This window comes from Bubalus bubalis, chromosome 11 (assembly GCF_019923935.1).
Source record: "Bubalus bubalis isolate 160015118507 breed Murrah chromosome 11, NDDB_SH_1, whole genome shotgun sequence".
In the NCBI taxonomy this organism is placed as follows: domain Eukaryota; kingdom Metazoa; phylum Chordata; class Mammalia; order Artiodactyla; family Bovidae; genus Bubalus; species Bubalus bubalis.
In genome coordinates this window covers 43,330,277-43,354,414 of record NC_059167.1, presented here as the reverse complement: position 1 = coordinate 43,354,414, position 24,138 = coordinate 43,330,277, and the positions used below count along the sequence as shown (strand labels likewise).

Genomic DNA, 24,138 nt, shown 5'->3' with positions numbered 1-24,138 from the left:
CCCTAAGCTGTCAACCTCTGGTAGCTGGTACTCGACCTTTTGTCTCTACAAATTTGACTGTTGTGGACATTACATGTAAATGGCATCATACGATATGTAGTCCTGTATAACTACCTTCTTTCGCTTAACGTAGTGTTTTCAAGGTTTATCCATGTTGTAGCTGTTATCAATAGCTCATTTCCTTTTGTTATATTCTGTTGAATAGATGGGTGGATGGAGATATAATGAACTGAGATGGGGAAGACTGAATGAGAAGCAGGTTTTTAGGGAAAGACTAAAATTCAATTTTGTAACATGTTAAGTTTGCCATGCCTAAGAGCCATGCAAGAAGATTTTTCTGGTAGGCAGTTGAATGTAAGGGTTTCGAACTCAGAAGCCTGGGAGGGCCTCATGGTAAGAATTTGACATGGGGTTTTTATCTATAAGGATATCACTTGGTAATATTTGTTTCTTTATTTTTAATTTGGCTGCACTGAGCCTTAGTTGCAGCACGTGGGATTGTCCATCTTGGTTAAGGCACGCAAACTCTTAGTTGTGGCATGTGGGATCCGGTTCCCTGACTAGGGATCGAACTCTTGCCCTCTGCATTGGGGGTGTAGAGTCTTAGCCACTAGATCACCAGGAAGTCCCTCAGCTGTTATCATTTAAAGCCATAGAAATGTGGAGGGGGGCAGTCATAGAAATGGATAAGGCCACCTAGGAAGAAGGATGCTGCTGCTGCTGCTAAGTCGCTTCAGTCGTGTCCGACTCTGTGCGACCCCACAGACGGCAGCCCACCAGGCTCCTCCGAGGGGAGAGCAATCCCCTGAAGCATGCCCACACTTAAGGGCCAGTCGGAGGAGACAAGCAGCCAGAGAGCTGGAAGGAGGAGCGTGAGGGGCCATGCCATGAGAGGAGTAACCATCAAACTCCACCAGGGGGACAGGGAAGGTGAAGATGGGAAACAAACGGACGGTTCTCTTTGACACCTGAAAGCATTTGATCACTTTTTACTCAGAAATCAAGCTCCAGGAGTAGTGTTCCCCTCCCCACAGTAGTTTCCACATCTCCCTTTCCAAGCACAGGCACGCACAGCCGTTTAAGTACTTCAAGTGTTAAATCTCAGTGATGTTTCCATTTTTGCTTTTTTTTGCTCATCTGTTTTCTTATCACTACAGCAATAAGTATTATCTAGTAATAATAGAAAAAAAATCCATCGTATTAGGTGATAACATCTGCCTGTTCCTGAGCACCCGTGTGGCCAGCAGAACAGCATCCCTGTAAGTGCTGTTTCTCCCTCCTGGCTCAGATGGGGACCCAGTGGCAAGAATGATACTAACAACCCTTGCTACTTACTTGGCACCTGCTTGGCTTCATTCTGGGCTACAGAGCTGGGAGCTTTGTGTGAGGCTCGTCCTCCACTGTATGAATCCAGGGGCAGAAAGAAAAGAGGGCTCTTTACCATATCCACCAGGAGGCTGCCTGCTAAGTGCACTGTTTAATTAGACATGCCTTTTATCCTAGGTCTCTGGACCTGCTAAAGTGGTCTCTGCTCCCAACAAGTACTGGGAGAAGAAGGGGTGGAATTAATTAAACCTAGAGGAAGAGACATTGAGGGGTGGAGCTAAGGGGGGAAGAGAGGAGAACCCTTTAAATAAAGGGTGCACAGAGGGCTACCCAGGAGCGCATCCTCTACTGCGTCCTCTGCAAGAAGGAGCCAGCCCTGAGCCCGAGGGATATGATGGAGCCTGAAGAATACAGAGAGAGAGGTGAGCACGGGGTTCCCTGGCCTTTTCCCCATGGCCACTCTTCTAAAACTGATGCTTAGATGTTGGGGTGTCTTTTGACTGGAGCATTAGAGCTGATTCTTGAGAGTTGGCTTCTGCAAAATTTTTCCTGAGAAGGGAATGTGGGATCAGAGTTTAAAACTTTTCCCAGCCTCTTGTTCATCATCCCTCTCAGGCAGCGACTCTCATGGATGTCCACACTGCTGAGCCACGTTCTTCCTTTCCACTTTGCCACAGAATAGGGCATTTGGATTTCTGATCCACTAAATGGGAAAAGGGGGGATCATTCATTTTCTGAAAGAGAAAAGAATTCCTCTTAGTATTCTGCAGTCCCTGCAAAAATCTCATCTTTCTTCCTGTTTGTTTCTGTGTGACTCTGCCTGGAGAGCTCTTTCATTTAGTCATTTATACCGTATTTAAAGAGCAACTACTGTATCTCAAACCTTGTGTGATGAGCAAAACCAGAAGGTTATCCTGTTTTTCAGGCATGGCTGTCCTAAGAGGGGAAATAGGTAGTTGCTTATAATTTCTCTTTTTATAAGTGTTTATATCCTCATCCCCACTAGTAGGTTATTTTGCGGTAAGTCATGGTCTTATGTTAAAATCCAACTTTTCCTCTCGTCTACCCAGACATAACTCACTAAGTAGATATGTCTTTGCATTTCAGTGGACATTAGCTTATTCCACTGCTTTCCAAAGGCATTCAGCCGAGAGCAGGTTCCTGTGGACATTTATCCTGTGTGTGGAACACAAAAACATTCCATACAGTCCCTGGACAAGGGGAGGGCTAGGTCCAAGGCTCTCAGAGCACTGGGGAGATGCTGCTGCAACCATGAGAGGCATCAGGCCGTGGAACGGTTGGAGGAGAGCACAAAGAAGAGAGAAGTACTGGGAGTTTTCACAGTTTTGTCTGGGGCTAGTTCTGTTCATAAGAATTTTTCGTGAGCTGATGCATTGGGAAGACATCAGATTCTCTTTCCTTGTCTCTCTCTTTTGCAGGCAGAAAGGAGCCTAGGGAGTCCTAAGGAGAAATGATAGATATTGAGAGAGATGGAGAGGGAGAGAAACAATGACAGACAGAAAGAGACAGAGGCTCTGAAGATAGAGACCCTTTTCTGCAGAAGTGAAAGGGAAGAAAGGATAGATAATTTGCAGTGACTTCAAGTATTTGACCTGGGTGTTTTTCTTCCCTATTTATTTTTTTCCCTGTTAAATCCTCATTGAATGAAGTATACCTCTTGAACATATCACACTTGTTCAGGGATCAAATGTTTGGGTGGGTATGATTGCAGTTAAGAAAAAAATAGGGAAAGGAAAGACTACAGTGAAGTCTTAGAGTAGAATTTTCAAGAGATTTATAACATGTATAATATTCAATCAACATAACCACATTTTCCTATTACAGATTTCATTCTTCTTGGTTATTCACTGGAAGTAGATATAAGAAAAAGGGAACATGATTTGACTCTTAAGACATGAAATCTATCTATGTATGAAACACACATAAAATTTGTTTCTAGATTATTTGGAAAACATGTAAAGGAGAATCTTTCATAATAATTGTTGCTTTGCTTAATCATATCCCACATTAGCTTTATAAGGTCTGAGTTTTCTTCCTTATTTTATTCGTTCATTTGACAAAATTTTTTGAGCATCTGAAAACTGTTCCAGGCACTGAGGTGTTGGTGGAGACAGAACTGAGGGAGATAAGTTGATTAAGACATAGTCCTGCATTTCCCCAAGATTTCAGGCTAGCGCAGCGTTCTTAGTCTGGGCCTGTGGTTGTACTTTGGGGAATCCATGCACCTCAGAAATTATACACAAAATCGTATGTGTATAAATCTACAGTTTTAATCAGATTCTCAAAGATATTCACAGGTCCAAAAATGTAAGGAATTAATGGTCCAGTGGAAATGGTGAACTAATAGAATTTTTAAATCTTTTATCAGAACCTGGTGTGGCAGCTTGCCATTTGTGTGAACAAAGAGTATAGGGTGTGTGTGTGTGTGTGTGTGTGTGTGTGTGTGTAATTTCTGGTTATAAAGAGCCACAGTGTTTATACTGAACCTATAAGGTGATGAATAAATACATACTCTGTTTTTTGAAAAGAAAAAGAAAGGTGGGAGAGTTGTTCAAGATTGATATGGAGAAGGGAAGGGGAGGAAATATAAATACTTTATCTTGGTGAAATGGCAACCCACTCCAGTATTCTTCCCTGGGAAATCCCATGGACAGAGGAGCCTGGTAGGCTATAGTCCATAGGATTGCAAAGTGAAAGTTGCTCAGTCGTGTCCGACTCTTTGTGACTCCATGGACTATACAGTCCATGGCATGCTCCAGGCCAGAATACTGGAGTGGTTAGCTGTTCCCTTCTCCAGGGGACCTTCCCAACCTAGGGATCAAACCCAGGTCTCCCTCATTGCAGGCAGATTCTTTTCCAGCTGAGCCACCAGGGAAGCCCAGGGTTGCAAAGAGTCGGACACAACTGAGCAACTAACACTCTTACTTTTTTACCTTGGTTTTAGAGTTTGAGGCCTTGGAAATTTTTCCTCTTGTTCATTTATATAGTCACATACTCTCTGCATCATTCATTCACTCCTTTGCACACCTCTTAATTTTTTAATTGAAGACAAGCTGTGTGCTTGGGGTCAGACCCTCCCTGACTCAGCCCATGAATCCATCTCCTTCCTCACCAAGTCTCTGGTCCTAAGCCAAGGGTGATGGGCATGGGTTAGCCAGGCCCAGTCAGGGGACATGAGGCTGGCCTCTCTGCCTCTCTTTTAGGAAAGGAGATGGTGGACTACATCTGCCAGTACCTGACCACTGTGCGGGAGCGGCGGGTGACTCCGGACGTGAGGCCCGGCTACCTGCGAGCCCAGCTGCCTGAGAGTGCGCCCATGGAGCCCGACAGCTGGGACAGCATCTTTGGGGACATTGAGCGAATCATCATGCCTGGGGTGAGATGCAGTCACCTCAGGGTGATTCTGGATGTTGGGGTGAAGGAGGGTGGGCACTAGGCCTGGAAACCCTGCTTTGGGTAAACGTGAGATGACCCCTAGGCCCTAGACCACCAACATCCCAGCCTGTCTCCTGGGCACATGGAGGGCTGGGACTTGGACTGAAGTTAGGTTTCTGGTGCCAGGACTGACCTGTAGAATTGGGTGGGGAGCAGGAGGGAGTAAGAACTGCATCCTAGGGCCTGTCTGACAGAAGGATGGAGATCTGATGGGATAAGGTGAGTGGTGAAAATTGGGCCAGAGGGGGAAGGATGACTGTGGGGAGCAAGATGGAGCGGGGAGGTGGGAGTTGGTTCCTGGCGCTCCCGTTGGCAGAGCTGGGGGCTCTCCTATGGAATCCTGATATGTGCCAAAGGGAACCAGGGAAGCCAAGAACACCCACCTCTGAGGGCATTCCAGTTGTCAGGTTGGGGGGCCAGGAAGCCAAGTGAGTCCCAGTCACTTTCCCCTCTGAAGTGGGAACTATATCCTTCCTGACCAAGAGAGATCTCCTGATGGATCTGCTTTTCAGGAGTAGGGCGGAGCTCCCCCTGAGTCGTCTATACTCTGGATGACAAGGGGCAGAGCCAGGTGACAGTGCGGGGCGGGGGGGGGGGGGTGCTGGGGAACTGACAGAGGCTGGCTGCTGCCTGGGGCTTGTGCTGGGGCCACCGTGGGCTGTGATGGTAGCCCGAAGCACCAGGTGAGGAGCTGTGCCCAGTGCTCCTGCTGCAAGTGCACCGTGCTCCTCCCACTGAGGGCTGCCTTTTACTGTGCTCCACGCCACGTGCCAGGCACCATATTAGCTACATTGTAGACTGGCTTGTTTTATCCCCAAACAGGCTCAGACAGGTTAGTTGTTTTTCCAAAGTGACAGTTCTCCCTGCGTGGAGTGCTAGTGTCTTGAAGCCCATGTGTCCAGCTGCCCTTCCCCAGCATGACTTGACACTTGCTGCCATCACCCCCGAAGAGTTTTGGACTCAGATGTGCCAGAAGTACACCTGGAGGCAGGGGCGAGATAGTCTTCAAACACAGCAAGTGATAGCATATTTGTACAAAGGCAAATGCTCATCTCTGACCATTCAGCCTATTTCACAAGCATCGTTTGACATTTTCTATATCAGCAAAGCTCTACCAGGGAGGCTAGCTTCCTGATAAGATTATCTCATGGATTTCATTCTGTAAAATGTAACTGGCGGAGTCATCAACCGTAATTTGCTAGTGAGACCGAAAGCAACTGTCAGAAGAGGTGGAAACGAGCTGATTCATTTGACTGAAAGAAATTCCAGCAGTTGCTGGGGGTGTGGTTAAAGAGGTTCATTTCTGGACCTAGAGGTCTGTCTGTTTTGATAAGCATTCCTCCAGCTTATCTGATCTCATGTATCTTATTAGAACAGACAATTGCCTCTTGATAAGGCCAGGAGGTGGAAGCCCTTCTCTGGGTTTCCAAAATACTGTCACTAAGCACATTGATAATGAAGACCCAATCTTTCATCTCATCTCTCAGGCTGCACCAGCCTCTGAGAGTTGGCCTGAAAGCAGTTGGCCCTTTGGTTTCTCATATGGGTCAGCGCCTCACTGAAAACTGGGTTAATTTCCCCCTCCACGCCATGCCCTAGACACAGAAGAAGAAAAACTCTTTTTGACTTAATTTCAGCCTTGGTTTGAGAAACCAAGGGAGGGAGGGAGAGAAGAGCAGGGGGAGAAGGCAGAGTGCCATCCTGCTTAGGTGTTGAGCTCCAGAGTCAGGCAGTCCTGGATTTCTGCCATCTGTCCTTACCAGATGTATGCAATCATGGGGATGTTGTCTGTCTTTGCCAGCCCCAGTTGTTATCTGTAAAACAGGGATGATGGTAGAAACTCCTAATAGGAGTACTGTGAGAATTAAATAAGATAAAGAATAGAAAGTGGAAGATGTTGTTATTACCTATGACATCTTCTGCCTGGTGAAATTCAGAGGAAGAGGTCTGTTACCTAAGAGTCAAGTCAGGATGTGATATGCTTATCACCATGTGATTAGCTTACCATTAACATTAGTGCTTTACATTTTACAAATTTCTTCCCAAGCTAATTCACACAACAACTCCAGGAGATGGGATTTATTTTATGATGAGAAACTGAGGTTGAGAGAGAGAGAGGTACAGGGGAGGATCCTGGTTTTATGAGGTCTTAATTGGATGCAAAATTTGGGACCCCCTTAAATAAAAAAAAATGAAGAATTAATCTTGAAAGAGACCCATGCAAACACGGGACCTTGATGCTTAAGTTCATTGGCATCACAGTAAATCTACAAGGTCATGCAGCTTGTTAATAGCCAACAGGTAGGACTGGAACCTGTGTCCTTGGGCTTAAATCTTGTGCTCCTTCTACTATACACACTCTCCAGAACACTGTCCTTGCTCTTGAAGGATTGAAGGGATTTGTGCACATGAAATACCTCAGTAATAAACTACAGTGTTATCTCATGGGCTCTCAGTAGGGTAAAATATCTAGAATGAGAACGTTCCATGGGTTTGGGGAAGGGATCAATGTGGGCTGGGGAAGGGATCATGGAGGAAATGCACTTTCAGTAGCTTTCTAAGAATTAATAGGTTTTGGAACATCAGGTCTGTATGAGAAATGCCTTCCTTTGGGGAACACAGCTTTGCTCAAAGATGTGATCACAGATATGAATGGGTCATGTTTGTAGATTGTGAGATGAAACCAGAGGAGGCCGATGAGCCATCAAAAATGTTTCTGAGATTTGTTGTAGGGAGTCCCTGTTCACTGGCTCCTCCTTTCATCTGGTTAGTCCAACTGTGGGCTCAAGGGTTAACCTGGAAGCAGGGTCCCATATCCTTGGACTGGTATTTCTGTCCTCTGGTCTCCTCCTCTCTTCATCTCTACTGGGAAGCTCAGGACAGCTTTGAGCCCATGCACACTGACCTCTACAGGAGCTGCCTGCCCAGAGAACTAGGGATGCCTTTTGCAAATGACTGGATGAGATAAGCCACCTGCTGCTACAGAGCACAATCTCCCCTTCCTTTTATTACTGGATAGGAGTGCTGTGGGGGCTAAGCATTGGAGACTAATGCAAAGAGTACCCAGAATCCACAACTCTGATTCTCATAGCGATTTTCATCTTGCATATTCCCTTCTGGTCTTTGCCTATGTGCAAATGCTCCACTGATGAACGAGCTTAGAATAGGAGAAATGTGGGCAGCAAGAACTGTGAATATGTCTTATTTTTATGGATTTGTGTCACTTGTTTGGTTGTCTTGAAAGTGTCAGCCAATCTCTAGAGTGGGTGCTTCCCCATGCCAGGGAGGATCTCTGGAGGAGGAAAGCCCCCGGAGCTGCCCCTGGTGCCACCTGCGTCTATGCTTTGCCTCCAGGTGGTGCACTGGCAGAGCCCCCATATGCATGCCTACTACCCAGCTCTCACCTCTTGGCCATCGCTGCTGGGAGACATGCTGGCTGATGCCATCAACTGCTTGGGATTCACCTGGGTGAGTAACAGTGGCTGTGGCTATAACCAGTGGTAAAGAAGGCATAGCAAGAAGGGCCATCCTGGGACAGACGTATTTTGTCCTGGCTTCTGAACAGGGTTTCAAGGTAAATGTTAACAGTGGCTACTTTCTTTGAGCTTAAGCTTTATATAAATGACCTCACCTTATTCTTTAACCCTAGGAAACTATGAGTATTGGCCCCATTTTGTAGGAGCCAATTAAGAAATTAAGGCTTAAGTAACTTATCTCCCCGAGACCACACAGCTCATATAGATAGAGATGAGATCTGGACTGACATCTGGCTATTACCAGTTTCTGACATTCTCTGAGCACTTTGATACCTAGTCGTGACATTATCTTTGAGGGGTTAGGGGTATTCCCTAAGACTTCCCTTAATAAGCTCTTAAGCACCAATCAGCTTTAAATTGTGCCAGAGTCCTCCTAGAACAGCTCTGTATTTTAAGCCTTGACTATTATAGGGTGTGTGTGTGTGTGTGTGTGTGTAGGGGTGGGTGGGTGGGGTGGGTTGGAAGCTGGGAGAATTGCTATCTTTTCCAGGAGGAAGTGGTTTCTTTCTTAGTCCTAAAACTTCCCTCTGGCCTTTAGAATGCTTTTTCAGTTGGATATTTTAGGGACTTAGGGAGCCAAATGGAAGCCAAATGGAAGTTTCTGGGCCTGTTTGTCCATAAGGCTTTGGAATCACAGGAGAATTTACCTCATTGAGGATGGCATGAACCAAAGCCCCGTTTTCTTTTCCCCTTTTGGTCTGGCAGAGGATGGGGCAGGGATGGGACACAGGACCCGAAAGTGGTCCCTTCTCCCTTCTCCAGGGACAAGATAGGTTAGGCCTAGGGAAGGTCAAGGCAGAGACAGATGTGTTTGGGGGCCGGTGGGGGCATCTTGGTGCCCCGAAGCAGTCCAGATGAAGCTGCTTCCCTTTTTTCAGGCTTCCAGTCCTGCGTGCACGGAGCTGGAGATGAACGTCATGGACTGGCTGGCAAAAATGCTGGGACTCCCGGAGCACTTCCTGCACCACCACCCCGGCAGCCAGGGGGGAGGCGTCTTGCAGGTGCCTCCTCGTAGCATAGGGACTAAGTAGGAAAAGATAAGCCAAACGTGTCCGGGCAGTTCTCATGTTTCCTATGGAATTTCTGCCATGTCCTCACACCACCGCCGTCGCTGCCGCTGCTGTTGCCATTATCACCCCCACGGTCACGACCGCCGCGACCATCACACATATCAACCCCACCACAGTCCTTGCTCCCTCCATTGCTGTCACTACCAGCTTGACTTCTGTTGCCTTTAAATGCAGCCACCACTGTCTCCACTCTTCTTTCAGCTTTCTTTTTTTTAGAAAATGATTAAAATGTTAACAGGGCTTCTGAACATTTGGACACAACTGAACGACTAAGCACAGCACAGCACAAAATGTCAACAGGGTTTCCCAGGTGGTGCTAGTGGTAAAGAACCTGCCAGCCAAGGCAGGAGCTGTAGGAGATGCTGGTTTGATCCCTGGGTCTGGAAGATCCCCTCTAGGAGGGCACAGTAATGCACTCCGGTTTTCTTGCTTGGAGAATCCCATGGACAGAGGAGCCTGGCAGCCTCCAGTCCATGGGGCCGCAAAGAGTCAGACATGACTGAAGCGACTTAGCATGCACTCACACACACACACAAAATGTCAACACGGGATCACATTTCTGGGATCACCTGATTCAGCTTTCTTAGTTTATAATCTGACAACTCCCCTCTCTTGTCCCGTGATACACCTTATGGTAATTGGAAAAGAGAAGGCAAGCAGAGACTTCTTACCCACCCTCCTAGGTCCAGGAGATCCTTGCCAGTGAGAGAAATTAACAATCGATTTATCTTATCCTCTAATCCTGTCTTTTGACTATCTGTCAAATGATAGTTCTTCAAATATTAATGTTTTTGTCAAGATCAGTGCAGCACAGAGGAGCTTGCTGGGTGCCTCCCATAGGCTGTGCACATTGCTAGGTACTTAATCTATAAACCCTTGACATTCATGAGGGCTTGGTTCTGAGATCTTTGAGAAGCCCCAGATTCTTGAATTCTTCTGTAATGATTTCTTGATTTTATGATTAGGTAGAGAAATAATAATCATAATTTTTATTCCCTCAAAGGGTGGATGTTAGGATTCAGTGAATTCATCTATTAAATAAAAGTAGCTGTGCTGCCCTAAGATGAGAACTGGGATGTTTGCTGCACCCACTTGCTAGCTAAGTGACTCCCTCTCTCACTCTAGTCTTTTAAAACAATAACGTATTTATTTATAAATTTTTGACTGCACTGGGTCTTTGTTGCTGCACATGGGCTTTCTCTAGTTGTGGCGCATGGAGGCTACTTTCTAGCTCTGGCGCTTGGGCTTTTCGTTGCGGTGGCTTCTCTTGTTGCAGCACACAGGTTCTAGAGTGTGCGGGCTTCAGCAGTTGTGGCACTTGGGGCTCGGCAGTTGTGACACACGGACTTAGTTGGAATCTTGCTGGACCAGGGATCAGACCTGTGTCCCCTGCATTGGTAGGTGGAATCTTAACCACTAGGACCACCAGGGAAGTCCCATCTCCTCCAGTCTTGTACTGATTAAATCTGACCCTCACAAGAAAGACAAATTACTGCATGTTGTAGACCTTCTGGGTGTTAGCAGATAGTTACAACTGCAGGTATTATATCTGGAAGAACATGCTAAATGTCTGCTGGGCACGATCTTGCTTTTCATCTAATTATCTCAAGAATCCTGTAGGTGAATAGTGTCATTTAGACATCATCCCAGATGTTTGAAACCAGAGCGCTGGAGCTCAGAGAGGTTAAAATTTTGCTCCAGATCATACAGCTGGTGAGTGGAAGAATGAGGCTGCAAACCCCAGGCCTGTCTAAATCCAAACAGTGCTTTCTCCTGTATCCATCAGCTCTATGAACTTGGTTTGGTCCTGTCATCTCCCTGAGCATCACTGTTCTCATATGTAGACAGTAATCATGTGACGCAGGTCTGATGAGGAGCAAGAGGGATGGCAGAAAGTTCTTTGTAAACTATGAATTGCTATATGGGTAGAAGGTGGTATCGTTATTATTACTATTCTGCTGGCTTCCTTATCGTGGAGTAATTTTTAGCCACTGAATATCTTGTGGGATCTGGTCTATACCACTCTCTGTGACACAGTCTGCCAGGCTTTTCAGCAGGGACCAATCAGTTGTAGGTCACCTGAAGATTTCAAGGAGCCAGGACACCAAAGACTGAGCAAACGAATGACAAGGAACATCCAGATTCTTGTGAGGTTGCTGAGGTGGCCCCCAGGATTCCCACAGTCATCGCCAGAGCAAAATCCTGCCTAATCTTTTTTGGATAATGATGGTCCCCTCTGGGAGGCAGCAAAAGAGTCGCTCTCCATTTTATAAACAGAAAAGAGCCTTCTGGAGGGGTCATACTAGCTTAAGGTCACAAGAGCCATCGGCAGCAACACTGAGGCCCCAGTCCTCTCGCCTGTGGGCCAGGACCCTCCCTCTCTGGGATATCCCTGCAGAAACAAACTCCATTTCACACAATACTGGGTTAGCTAAAAAGTTTGAGTTTTTCCACAAGATGGTATGGGAAGATCCGAGCTTTTTGGCCAAAGATCTGAACTTTTTGGCCAAATGAATACATTGAAAGTTTTTTTTTTTTTAAACACAGGGAACAAACATATCTATAAGCAGACATGTATCAAGCATTCTCTGGACATTCTCTTTTTGGTCCCTGTGGCCTATAAAGATGTTGAAAATCGGAAAGTTATAGGAGAGGGAGGTGTCCCAGGAATGCATAAGAGGTTGGGAATGGAGATGGCGAACAGGCATGCGAGCTGGGGAGTGGGGGGAGGCAGCTCCTTAGGCAGGAGCTGTGTGTGTGCTTCCTCAAGAATAGCTATTACACACACACACACACACACACACACACACACCTATGAAGCTAGGGAATTTGTCAAGAGAATACATGGAGAAGCTACCCTTCTTCCACTGCAGAGCACAGTCAGCGAGTCCACCTTGATCGCCTTGCTGGCAGCAAGGAAGAACAAAATCCTGGAAATGAAAGCCTCTGAGCCTGAGGCAGACGAGTCCTTCCTGAACGCCCGGCTTGTGGCCTATGCCTCCGACCAGGTGAGTTGCCTTCAGGCTTGGCTTCTGGAATCTTAATCCTTGAGTGATTTCCCTGTAGACAGAAGCTTGCTGGATTCAGGGCTACTCAGGCCTGGGAGATTTTCCAAGGAACCATGGGGGAAGACAATCGTCAGATACTGTATTTGCTTCCCTTTGTCTGGTTTCAGTGGTTTCTGGGAGTGCTCATTCCCGGACGACTCTGCTAACAGGTTTCTGGGGTCCTTCTAGGCCCACTCCTCGGTGGAAAAGGCTGGTCTGATTTCCCTGGTCAAGATGAAATTTCTGCCTGTGGATGAGAACTTCTCGCTCCGAGGGGAAGCTCTTCAGAAAGCCATCAAGGAGGACAGGGAAAGGGGCCTGGTGCCCATCTTTGTAAGTCAGACCACGTTCTCAGAACAGTAGAGTTGGAAGGGGAGGAAGGAATTTTGGCAGAATTCAGGTAAGTAACAGGCTGCAAACAAGAGCCAAAAGGTTCTCAAATACATTGTTTTACAAAGTATGAGTTGATATGTTAGGAAATAAGTTGTGTGGGTCATAACCAGGATTAAAAGAAAAAAACAAGAAATAGAAAATATGAGAGTACCTTCCTGTATTAAGAATATGCATTGTGTGGTAAAACTTTTATTTCAAATACACATGTGTGTATGTCCTAGGTGGCGCTCTAAAAGATATTTCTTACTGTTGATGTTGTTCAGTTGCTAAGTTGTGTCTGACTTTTTGTGATCCAGTGGACTGCAGCACGCCGGGCTTCCCTGTCCTTCACTATCTCCCTGAGTTTGCTCAACCTTATGTGCATTGAGTCGGTGATGCCATCCAAGCATCTCATCTTCTGTCGCCCTCTTCTCCTTCTGTCCTCAATCTTCCCCAGCATCAGGGTCTTTTCCAGTTAGTTAGCTCTACACATTAGTTGACCAAAAGTATTGGAGCTTCAGCCTCAGTCCTTTCAATGAATATTCAGTGTTGATTTCCTTTAGGATTGACTAGTTTGATCTCCTTGCAGTCCAAGGGGACTCTCAAGAGTCTTCTCCAGTACCACAATTTGAAAGCATCAGTTCTTCAGTGCATAATTTCTTACTGTGGGTCATGTTAAAACAGTGTGAAATACCCGCTGTTCCAGTCGGATGCATGGGGTAGATAATGTCTTTGACAAAATCTTTTTTCAGGCCGAATGTGTCACACCAGCCTATCTTCCCATGTTAACCGCCTTTGTTTCCCTCCAGGTCTGTGCAACGCTGGGGACCACTGGGGTCTGTGCATTTGACTGCCTGTCAGAGCTGGGCCCCATCTGTAAGTGTCTGCCCCATCTGGCTAGGAAGACAAGTGATGAGTTTTAACACGTTCCCTAGAGTAACAGCCTGAAGCCAGCTCAGTGGAATTCTCCTGTCCCTCCTTGGTCAAGGCACAGAGCATGGGAGGAGTCACCAGAGGTCACGAGTGCCTTCTCCCAGGCAGCCAGGTCACTGCTTCTCCAGTGGGGGACTGAGCTGACCTCCCTTGCATCCTATCCTCAAGGCCGCAGTGGGAGGTCCTCAGGTTTCTCACCCTTTCCCTTGTATGTTGAAATCTGCTTAAAGCAGGGTGTATCCAAAACACAGGGTAAATGAGGCATAGTGGAATATTTTCTAGTCTCGGCTAAGAAAATGAAAAGGGCAGGGCAGAGTAAACACCCGAGTGTGGGGAATAAGGGCAGAAGAGAAGCCCAAATGTGACTGTTCAGAATTCTCAAGTGAGAAGCCCACTAGGGAACAGAGCCCCTCCCTCTCTAATGTTTGTACTGGATGCATTAACCTTGTTCTCTGGGCCAGTGGTAAATTGGTTTCTGTTCCAGAAGGCTCTGAGTGGAGCCCAAGAGGGTGTCTCCCGTCTGGTCGGTGAGAGGAAAGGCCAGGCTGAGGCTCGTAGGCTTTCCCCACAGGGGTGGCCCTGCCTCCCTGAGCCCCACTCCTTGCACTGACACCCTCCCCCTGTGCCCACATGCCTCTGTGTCCCATTCCGCCCCGGGCATCCTTGCCCAGTCCTTCCCTAGCAGCCAGGCCAGGCGAAAGATGCCTTTTAGCTGGCTGGCGACAACCAACGCCCACCCACGCTGCCACCCCCAGCAGGTGACGTTTGCCTCCGCAGGTGCCCGTGAGGGGCTGTGGCTCCACATTGACGCTGCCTACGCAGGCACTGCCTTCCTGTGCCCCGAGTTCCGGGGCTTTCTGAAGGGCATCGAATATGCCGATTCCTTCACCTTTAACCCTTCCAAGTGGATGATGGTGCACTTTGACTGCACCGGCTTCTGGTGAGTGTGGCAGCCGGGCTCCCAGCCTGTGGGAAGGCCTCGCTTGCTCCAGAGAGGCCTGAGTCCACTGATGCCCATTTGGAACCCCGCAGGGTCAAGGACAAGTACAAGCTGCAGCAGACCTTCAGCGTAGACCCTGTCTACCTCAGGCACGCTGACTCGGGCGTGGCCACCGACTTCATGGTGAGTGGCCGGGCGTGGACAGCCTGGTGGCCTCTGAGATGGAAAACTGGCTGCTTCTGACCCCGAGGCTCTCCTTCCCTCACATTCTGAGCCCATCCCACAGAATGGCCGCTGTGTACCTTCAGAGTCAAGCCGTGCCTGAGCATACAGAATGAAACCCAGAAAACTTTATAAAAAACCCTAGAAAATCTCACCAACCTTTGAGGCAGTGTGCAAGTTTCCTAAGTATCTGTGGCATTTAAAAATTCTCCCAATTCCCTTCTGCCTCCATCCTGGGTAATCTTTTCTGCTTACTCCCCAGCAGCAGGGCAGGGTGGAGAATTTCCACAGGCAGGAGAAGAGGCGCCTTGCTTACACCACTGTCCTCCTTTTGCCCCCGTTGAGGTGCTGTGGGAAGCTACACGATGGGGATGGGGCAATGTGTACCCTTCCTGAAGTTCTGGATGCCTCCAAGCGTTCCTGCTTGCCCAGTAGCTACACCCCAGTCTCTTGATGCTGTCCACATTCTCAGTCTGTACTGTCTCTTGGGGAAATAACTTCTTCAGATTTACTTCTCAGTCTGAAGATGGGTCCTTCCTTTAATTATAGGGGAGACAGGGATGTAAGAGCTTCCCAGGTGGTGCTAGTGATAAAGAACCCCCCTGCCAATGCAGAAGACGTAAGAGATGTGGGTCCGATCCCTGGGTCTGGAGAATCCCATGGACAGAGGAGCCTGGCGGGCTACAGTCCATGGGGTTGCAGAGTTGGACAGGACTCTTAGCAACTTAGCACGCACACACCCAGTGATGTAAACTAGCAAATTACATATAACATAGCCAAAGCGAGGGATAGTGAGATGAGCTGGCTCTGAGATTCCATACAAGCAGTGGGCTTTTGGGAAACTTAGTGAACCTCTCTCAGCCTTGACTTTCTCATCTGCAAAATGGGCATGGTAGTACTGGTTTCATAGGGTATTGTGAGGCTGCAGTGGAAACATACATGTAGGTCACTTATTCCTGGGAATGTGGTAATGCTCCATAAATGGTAGGCATGACATTTCTAAAAGCTCTTCTTTTAAGCTGCAGAGATTTGTTGTATAGTAAAGAGATTAAGTATGTAGGTACCAAAGACAGATGACCTGTATTTGAATTCTGGCTTCTCCATTTATTAATTTGTATGGACTTGGGCAAATGACTTAAACTATTTAGGTTTTCTCATCTATAAAATGAGGGTGATAATAACAGTACTATCTTCTTAGGCTTGCTGTGAGGATTGAATGAATGAATTCAGAGAAGCACAGAGAGCGATGCCTGCTATCTGTGAGTCATTTTTTGTGAAGAGACAGTTCTGTCTTCTTGCCTTGGGCTGAAGCATCTAGCCCTTTTAGTCCTAAAATAATCACTCTGTCATCTCTTGATTATATTGGTTACTATCCCTTGGACCAGTTCATATTTCTTTAGATTTTTTTTTCAAAGCTTTTTGATTAGAATTTCTGACAATAAGCTTACAGTGGTCCGGGAGGACCCTCCAGAAGTTGATAAAAATAGAAGAATAATGGTTCTTTCATTGCTACTGCCCTGTGTATTGGGTTTTCAGTATTTTTTTTTTAATAAAAAAATACAGCAGCCCAAGGGCCAGATATCTTTAGGGATAATTCTGGGTTTCTCTCCTGAGTATGATATGATGCCTATTTTCCTGTAAGTAAACTTGGATCATCATAACTTAAGAGCATTTTTTTACCTTGGCCCATTTTGGATTTTATTTACTTTTTGTGTTTTTGTTTTTTGTCCACAACCCTATCTCAGGATCTTCTTGTGGCTCATTCCCATCACTTTCGAGATTTTATAGTGCTCTGTCTCTTGCAGATCACTCATAAGAATGTTAAATTGAACTTTTCTTAGCACTGATCCAGGGAAATCTTACTGTGAATATTTCTACAACCAGAAGGTGCTACTTTATTTTTTCCTCCCCCCACCTCTAATCTTATGGATTTTAATTTTCAAATCTTGAAGCGATTCCTAGAAACGTGAAGCTGCTGTCCGTTGTGATCCCAGGGGTCTTCACTGATGCTCTGACTCATACCACAAGCTCTTTTTCACCCAGGTGACTGAAACTTTAAATAAAAGCTCAGCCATTTAAAGATGAGCCAGAAATAGAGCAGCAACCTGGTAGAGAAGACTTGAGGACTTCATCCCTGGGACCCTGGAGCCACCTAAAATCAGGGCTAGATTCCTCTGACATCAGGAAGCTTCCTCTTCTCCCCACAGTTAGTGGAGAGGGCATTGTCTTGTCCTTGGCAGGGAGACTGGCAAAACCTTGATAGGACATAGAAAAGATTTGGTGATACCTTGAGTTAAAGAAGAGCCATGTCCAAATTTCCTGTTCCAACAGAAAATGTCAGCTAGAATCACCCTCCTGGGTCAGCATGGATTGATTTCAGAATAGTGACAAGAGGAACAACTGGGGGATATGGACAGACTGTAAAGAAACCAAAATGAAAATCATCTCTGTTTCTCATTTAATTTGCTGGTCAGTTATTGTAGTCAATTGGCCATAGCCATCTGGAAAACTATATTTTTAGGAAAGACCACTATTATCCATTCAATAGTCTACATCTGGAGTGTCCATCTAACTAAGGGTGGAGTTTACACTTTCCTTGTCACAGGGATTTTTGTCCTGTATCCAGGTTTTGATGCCCTCTGCTGGCAGAGAAAGTCCCCAAGCTGGTCGTCAACACTGGAGTGTTTTGCTTGGAAATCAAAGGCTTAGTACTCGATACAGAGAAACATTGTCCATCAACCAAGGGGTCATGTCCAAACTGTGCCTGAATTGGAAACTGGGGTGAAGGATGCAGATGTGCAGAGTTTTGAGGATTAGGCCATTCTGTGAAGGACTAGATAAATATTTGATGGAACAAATATTTATTTTTAGTCAACAGAAATTGTGGCAAATCTTTCTGACACTTGAGGAGGAGGTCATTTGAACTCACAGTACTCATCAGGACAATTGCAAATATTTTCCAAACCCTTTGCTCTGTTTTCAGACCTTAGAGATTAGCGTGGAATTGGTTTGAACATTTTCAGCTCTTTGGTGCCTGCAACTTTGAACTTTAAGCTCTGTTGGACTTGGTCACCAGGAGCAAAGGGTCAATTTGAGTGTAACAGGGGCTGAGATATGCTTGCTTATTTGAAATCCGAGGACTGGAATGCTGCCTCCTGAGGACACAGGAATGTCACAAGGAAGATGAGGACAGGACAGTGATATTAAGTAACGATCATCTTGGTTCTAGGCAGAAATGCCGCTGTGATTGGTGGCTCCCATTTTATCATCTAAATAGCCAACATCTCCTGACAGTTTCCTGTGAAGCTCTCCACCCTGGTTCTCTTCACACCGCTTCCCTGGAGGCGCTGCTCATTCCTGTCTCCCGAGGAGCCAGTGAAGCAGCGGTGCCCGAGGGCACAGGCAGTAAGAGGCCGAGCTGGAGCAGAAACCCAGGTTTCAAGACTCAAGCATCTGCACTCTTGACCCCCATACTTTACATTCTTGTAATAGAAATAAAACTTTATTTTCTGGAATAGAAATAAGACTTTATCTTTTGCAATTCAAGTAACTTAGGTTCTTTTTAGAGAAAGTTGTATTTCACCCTATCTTGAATTTCAGCCTGGGGTGAAACGTTTAGCATTTAAAGCAAAATGTCTTTTCCTTGGTTCAGGGTTATGGACCTGGCATCCACCTGTGCTGCTCTTAGGGCCACCTTCGTTAGGGTTTGGTCACATGATGAAGCGGCCTCTGGGTAACTTGCCTGGCTTCTTACCAACGGCCCGGGAGTCATGGTGACAGCGTGCATCCCTGGAGGGCTGTGTGGGCAACTGATGATGAAGCCCAGGGCGGGTGTGTGGGAGCAGCGGGGGTCCCTGTCTTTAACCACGAGCATTGTGTTCCTTTGTTCTAGCACTGGCAGATCCCCTTGAGCCGACGCTTTCGCTCTATTAAACTCTGGTTCGTGATTCGGTCCTTTGGGGTGAAGAATCTTCAAGCGCATGTCAGACATGTATGTAGTGGGCAGATGTGGGTGGAGCCTGGGCTCTCTTTGTGGCCTAGTGGGGAGGAAGGCTGGTTTCTGCTTTGCAGACCTGCCCTAGGGACTTGTGATGTATGGTTCAGATGTCTGGGCCTGTTCCTGAACTCCTGGGACTTGATTATTCAGGGTGGCCATCTGTTTGTTAGCTAGAGGATCACTGAGCAGAACGTGACTCCAAGGGCTGTCTGGTGTCTGTCCTGCCCACCTGAGTGTCTCACCATCCCTTCTGCTACTATCGAGCGCCAGGTGGGTGTGGCCCGAGAACCTGGTTTGCAGAGAAAGAAATAGAGAGTAAATCAAAGGGTGGCATGTGCCCAGGGTAGGAGCCTGTGTTTTAAATAATTACTCGCATTGTCACAGCTGTCTGGAAATGTTAGTCACTCTCATGGTTATGCCAGAAACCTGGCTCTCCTGGCTCAGACATGTAGACCTACCGAGTCTGCATTATGTCAGTAAGTATTTACTGAAGGCATATTTGGTACAGTTTATTTCAACTCAATTCAACAAAAAAATTATTGTGTTAGGAAAGAGACCCAGAGGTGACTGAGATAGGTACAGTCCCTCTGCCATTCTTTTTTTTTGTTTGTTTGTTTGTAAACCTTCATATTTATTAAACCTGCACATGTGATAAAACTGCACTGATCAAAATACACACAAGCACATACACAGGTGAGTATTGGTAACCCCCAATCTATAAAATTCGTAGATTGTGTCCATGTCAATATGCTGGTGGTGATACTGTAGTATAAATTTGCAGGCTGTCATCATTGTAATAAAATGAGTAAGAGAGCATGTGGTCTATGATTTCTTGTAAGTACCTGTGAATTTATAACTACATAAAAATAAAAGTTTAAATGTATTCAGACCACATTTAAATTTTGTCGGTAAATTTCACAATGACAGTCTCACTGTGACACCTCTGTAGGGGCTTCACAGGTCAGAACTGAGCCAGGTGGGTGCAGTGACTTGCAATCTGTATTATGTCTAAGATTTTTGTCAAGCAGCACTAGACAAAATGGCTTTGTCAGCAGTGTTTTCCTCTCATTTTTACAAGTGCCCATGAGAAAGACCAGGTTGTTGAATAAAAGCAGCAGGCTTAATCCAAAAACGTCGTCCTTTGTTCCTCTGTGTGTCTTTTCCTGTCCACCTTTCCTCTAGGGAATTCTTTCCTTCTTTAACAAACACAAAGCCCAATGAAGTGGTTGAATCACTAAGGATGACTGGCTTACTGCTGGTAATTTTACATTTGTTATTAACATCAAGGTGTTGGTTTACTGGGTGCTGATCAATGAGCGGCTGTCACCCAGCCTACTGAGGGACATGAGGCATTTTTGCTCTCTCTAGATTGATTTTCAGACTCGAGACTGAACTGTAGTTGCTAGGGGATGAGGTGGTGGAGGCTACAAATTGTCAGGAAAATGCTTTTGCTTCCAACTTAGGGCTGGATATTGACCTGCAGGTGTGGGCCCACTCCCTCATGCTGCCTCTTCCCAGCTTAAAGTCCCCGATTCCCATCAGCTCCCCTTTTTCTGCACTGGGCCCAGCCTCTGGGGCCTGGCTTTCAAGGACCCAGTTATCAGCGTCTGAGCTCAGGCTTCTCCCGGCCCATTCCGGCTCCATCCTCAGTGCGCCTCTGCACCTTCACCTGTGTCTCAGCCTCCCGAACCACCCTCTCCTCTCCAAATGATGCCAGGAGATTAAGTTCCGCTTCTCCCAGGAGCTTCCCTCACTGTTCCACCTGCCGTCCTCTCTAGATTTGTACCTGAGATGTCTTACTCATGTAGATGTAAGAAAAATTTACACAGAAAGTTCTCAAAATTGGTAGGGCAAGATGGAAATGGGTTTGGAGGGAAGGAGGTACAGGGGGAAATGATGACAGAATTAGAAAGTAAATTGCAAAATTATAAAACAGCTAGAAAACACTTAGTGGAGTGCTTCCCTGAGAGAGAGTTTTAGGGCTTGAAAATGAAAAGTGCTTAGGCAGAGATTGGAGATAATTTTAAACAGACCATGCCTTGGAGAGATAAAGTGATTCTGGATCAGGTATGTAGCAAATCAAAAAGATTGTTAGCTAAATCCTTTTGATTTCTCTTGAAATAGAGTAGCCAGTGTGAGAGTCAGGTAGTAGCAATTACTTAGCAAATAGTTTATTAAGATCCTTCTGGTTACCTGGGGAAGTTTTTAAAAATGAAAGAAAGGGCAAAAAAAAAAAAAGGGGCGGGGGGTAAGTTTTAGCCTTATTTACTTAGTAATTCTAAGAAAAAAAAGTAGGAAATTAAAAATGATAACTTCAGTAAAAGATCAATATGGTACAAAGCTTTAAAATTATTTTACTGTGGTAAAATATAGATAACATAACCCTTAAACTTTAATCTTAAAACTTTTTTTTTCTTTCTTTTTAAAAAAAAATGTATTTTGTATTAGGGTAGAGCCGATTAACGATGGTATAATAGTTTCAGGTGAATAGCAGAGGGACTCAGCCATACGTATACATGTTTCCATTCTCCCCTAAACTCCCCTCTCATCCAGGCTTCCATATAACATTGAGTAGAGACACCGCTAACCATTGTTACGTGCACAATTCAGTGGTATGAAGAACACTCACATAGTGTGCAACTTGCATTACTATTTCCAGAACTTTCCCTTCATCCCCAGCAGAAACTCTGTACCCATTAAACAGGTTTAAAGCCATCTCCATGAGGATAATAGGTAAAAGTATATTCTTTGTGGAATGTCAGAAAAAAGAGGATAAAGGGCATTTGAGGTGAAAATGTTTGAGAGGTTAGGGGAAGATGGAGACTTAGGATATGGGGGCAGGGCTGTCAGCAGCCCGCATTGTGCCTTCATGTGCAGGAGAAACAAATGTTGCTTCCTCTGAGCATCTGCACCCTGCAAGAGGCTCCTGGCTGGCATTGTAGAACGTGGGCTGGGTGTGGGCCCTTGCCAGCCCCCTTGGCCAGTCTGGACGCTGAGACACCTGAAGCTGGTTTATGAGGGCACATTGCCTTAATGGCAAAGCAGGTGGCTTCTGGGAATCCCTTGGGGGTCCATGGTTAGCACTCTGTACTTTCATTGCTGAGGGCCGGGGTTCAAACCTTGGTTGGGAAACTAGGGTCCCGCAAGCCTTCTCTTTCTGGGGGCGGGTTGAAAGAGGGCCTTGAGACATGAGTTCTCAAAGTGGAGCTAATGTGACAAGAAATACAGAGCCACTGGAGGTTTCATAGCTTGGAACAAAATCAAATGGAGAAGAAAATCAGGCAGAAGTCACTTAGGTCTCTATGGTTCACAGGCGTGACAGCTTTAAACCTGTTTAGCAGGGCGAAATTTTATGCACAGTCTTCTCTTCCTGTTAATAATCTCAGTTCTCTTGATGTTCACAATTCTAGGGCACTGAAATGGCTAAGTATTTTGAATCTCTGGTCAGAAATGACCCTTTCTTTGAAATTCCTGCCAAGAGGCACCTTGGCCTGGTGGTTTTTCGTCTCAAGGTAATGCCATCTTCTGTCTCACGTGAAGGGTGTTATTTGGTGACTTTCAGCCTCTTGGAAATGTAAATACTGGGCTTCTGGGGATGCTTACTGGGAATAATATGGTGTGCTCTTGTCTTTATCCTTCAAACAGGGTCCTAACTGCCTCACAGAAAGCGTGTTAAAGGAAATAGCTAAAGCCGGCCGTCTCTTCCTCATTCCAGCCACTATCCAGGACAAGTTGATCATCCGTTTCACTGTGACATCCCAGTTCACCACCAGGGATGACATCCTGAGAGACTGGAATCTCATTCAGGATGCTGCCACTCTCATCCTGAGTCAGCATTGTACTTCCCAACCCAGCCCTCAGGGGGCGAACCTCATCCTCCAAACCAGGGGCCCCAGAACCTTGGCCAAGGAGATGTCCTTTCCCTCTGTCAACGGGGCAGGCGATGACCCAGCCCATTCCAGGAAGATCGTCAAGCAGCCTCCACGTGTGGGAGCCAGTCCTGTGAGCCGGCATCTTGAAACCCTGCTGGACCCACTGGATGACTGCTTCTCTGAAGAGGCTCCAGACGTCACCGAGCACAAGCTGTCCTCCTTCCTGTTCAGTTATTTGTCTGTGCAGAACAAGAGGAAGGCAGTACGTTCCCTCAGTTGCAATAGCGTGCCTGTGAGTGCTCAAAAGCAACTGACCACAGAAGGCTCTGTGAAGAATGGCAGCTCCTCCCGGGTCAGAATCTTTTCTAGGTTCCCAGAAGAGGTGATGATGCTGAAGAAGAGTGCCTTCAAAAAACTAATCAAGTTCTACAGTGTCCCCAACTTTCCTGAATGCAGCTCTCAGTGTGGGCTACAGCTGCCCTGCTGCCCTCTGCAGGCAATGGTTTAGACCAGGGGGTTCAGCCTGGCTCCATAAATGTGTTTCAAGGAGTCTCTGAACCTCTTAAAATTGATTCTGAATTTATGTGCTTATATGTATGTGCATTTTTTTTGGGAAAAAGCCAATAATTTCTCATGAACCTCATAGAAGTTCATGACCTATGGTAGGATTCAAATAGAGAATTTAAGCCAGCATGGTCCAGAAGACTCCAGCAGGCTGGCTAGAGAGAAAGGATCTAGGGTGGGGCATTGACGGGCAGCTTCTGTGGTTTAGCTTGTGACACTGAGACTTTCAAGTTTCATGAAACATAATGTGGAAATAAATTGTGCTTGTCTCTGAAAAAAATTATTCTGTGTCACTCAATTGACCACTGAAATACTTGTTTTTCTTTTTCCATTATGGTTTATTACAGGGTTTTGAATATAGTCCCCTGTGCTATGCAGTAGAACAGGGAAGGATTTTGTTGTTTATCCATTCTGGATATAATAGTTTGTATCTGCTAATTCCAGATTCTCAATCCATCCCCCCAACCCTACTCCCGTCTTGACAACCACAAGTCTGTTCTCTCTGTCTGTGAATCTGTTTTTGTTGCGTAGATAAATTCATTTGTGCCATATTTTAGATTCCACATATAAGTGATACCATATGGCATTTGTCTTTCTATTTCTGATTTACTTCATTTAGTACGACAATGTCTAGTTGCATCCATGTTGCTGCAAATGATAGTATTTTATTCTTTTTTGTGGCTGAGTAGTATTCTGTTGTGTGTGTATATATGTGTGTGTGTGTGTGTGTGTGTGTGTATATACACACACACTGTATCTTCTTTATCCATTCATCTTTTGGTGGACATGTAGATTGTTTCTGT

At 46.0% G+C, this 24,138-nt stretch overlaps 1 protein-coding gene across 1 annotated transcript; it reads left to right on the top strand.

Annotated features, from left to right (window-relative positions):
• Window positions 1-23,587, top strand: HDC (histidine decarboxylase). Its single transcript, XM_006077794.4, has 12 exons — window positions 1-1,748; window positions 4,551-4,723; window positions 8,137-8,250; window positions 9,197-9,319; window positions 12,262-12,396; window positions 12,625-12,768; window positions 13,617-13,683; window positions 14,518-14,680; window positions 14,773-14,863; window positions 18,795-18,893; window positions 22,310-22,411; window positions 22,545-23,587. The coding sequence occupies exons 1-12, from the start codon at window positions 1,718-1,720 to the stop codon at window positions 23,277-23,279; spliced, it is 1,977 nt and encodes a 658-aa protein (XP_006077856.1). The 5' UTR covers window positions 1-1,717; the 3' UTR covers window positions 23,280-23,587.
• The last annotated feature ends 551 nt before the right edge of the window (window positions 23,588-24,138 follow it).

Coding starts and splice junctions, on each gene's coding strand:
- HDC (XM_006077794.4), top strand. CDS start 1,718: ATGATGGAGCCTGAAGAATACAGAGAGAGAG. Junction 12,769..13,616: donor GGGGCCTGGTGCCCATCTTT/GTAAGTCAGACC, acceptor GTTTCCCTCCAG/GTCTGTGCAACGCTGGGGAC. Junction 14,864..18,794: donor GCGTGGCCACCGACTTCATG/GTGAGTGGCCGG, acceptor CCTTTGTTCTAG/CACTGGCAGATCCCCTTGAG.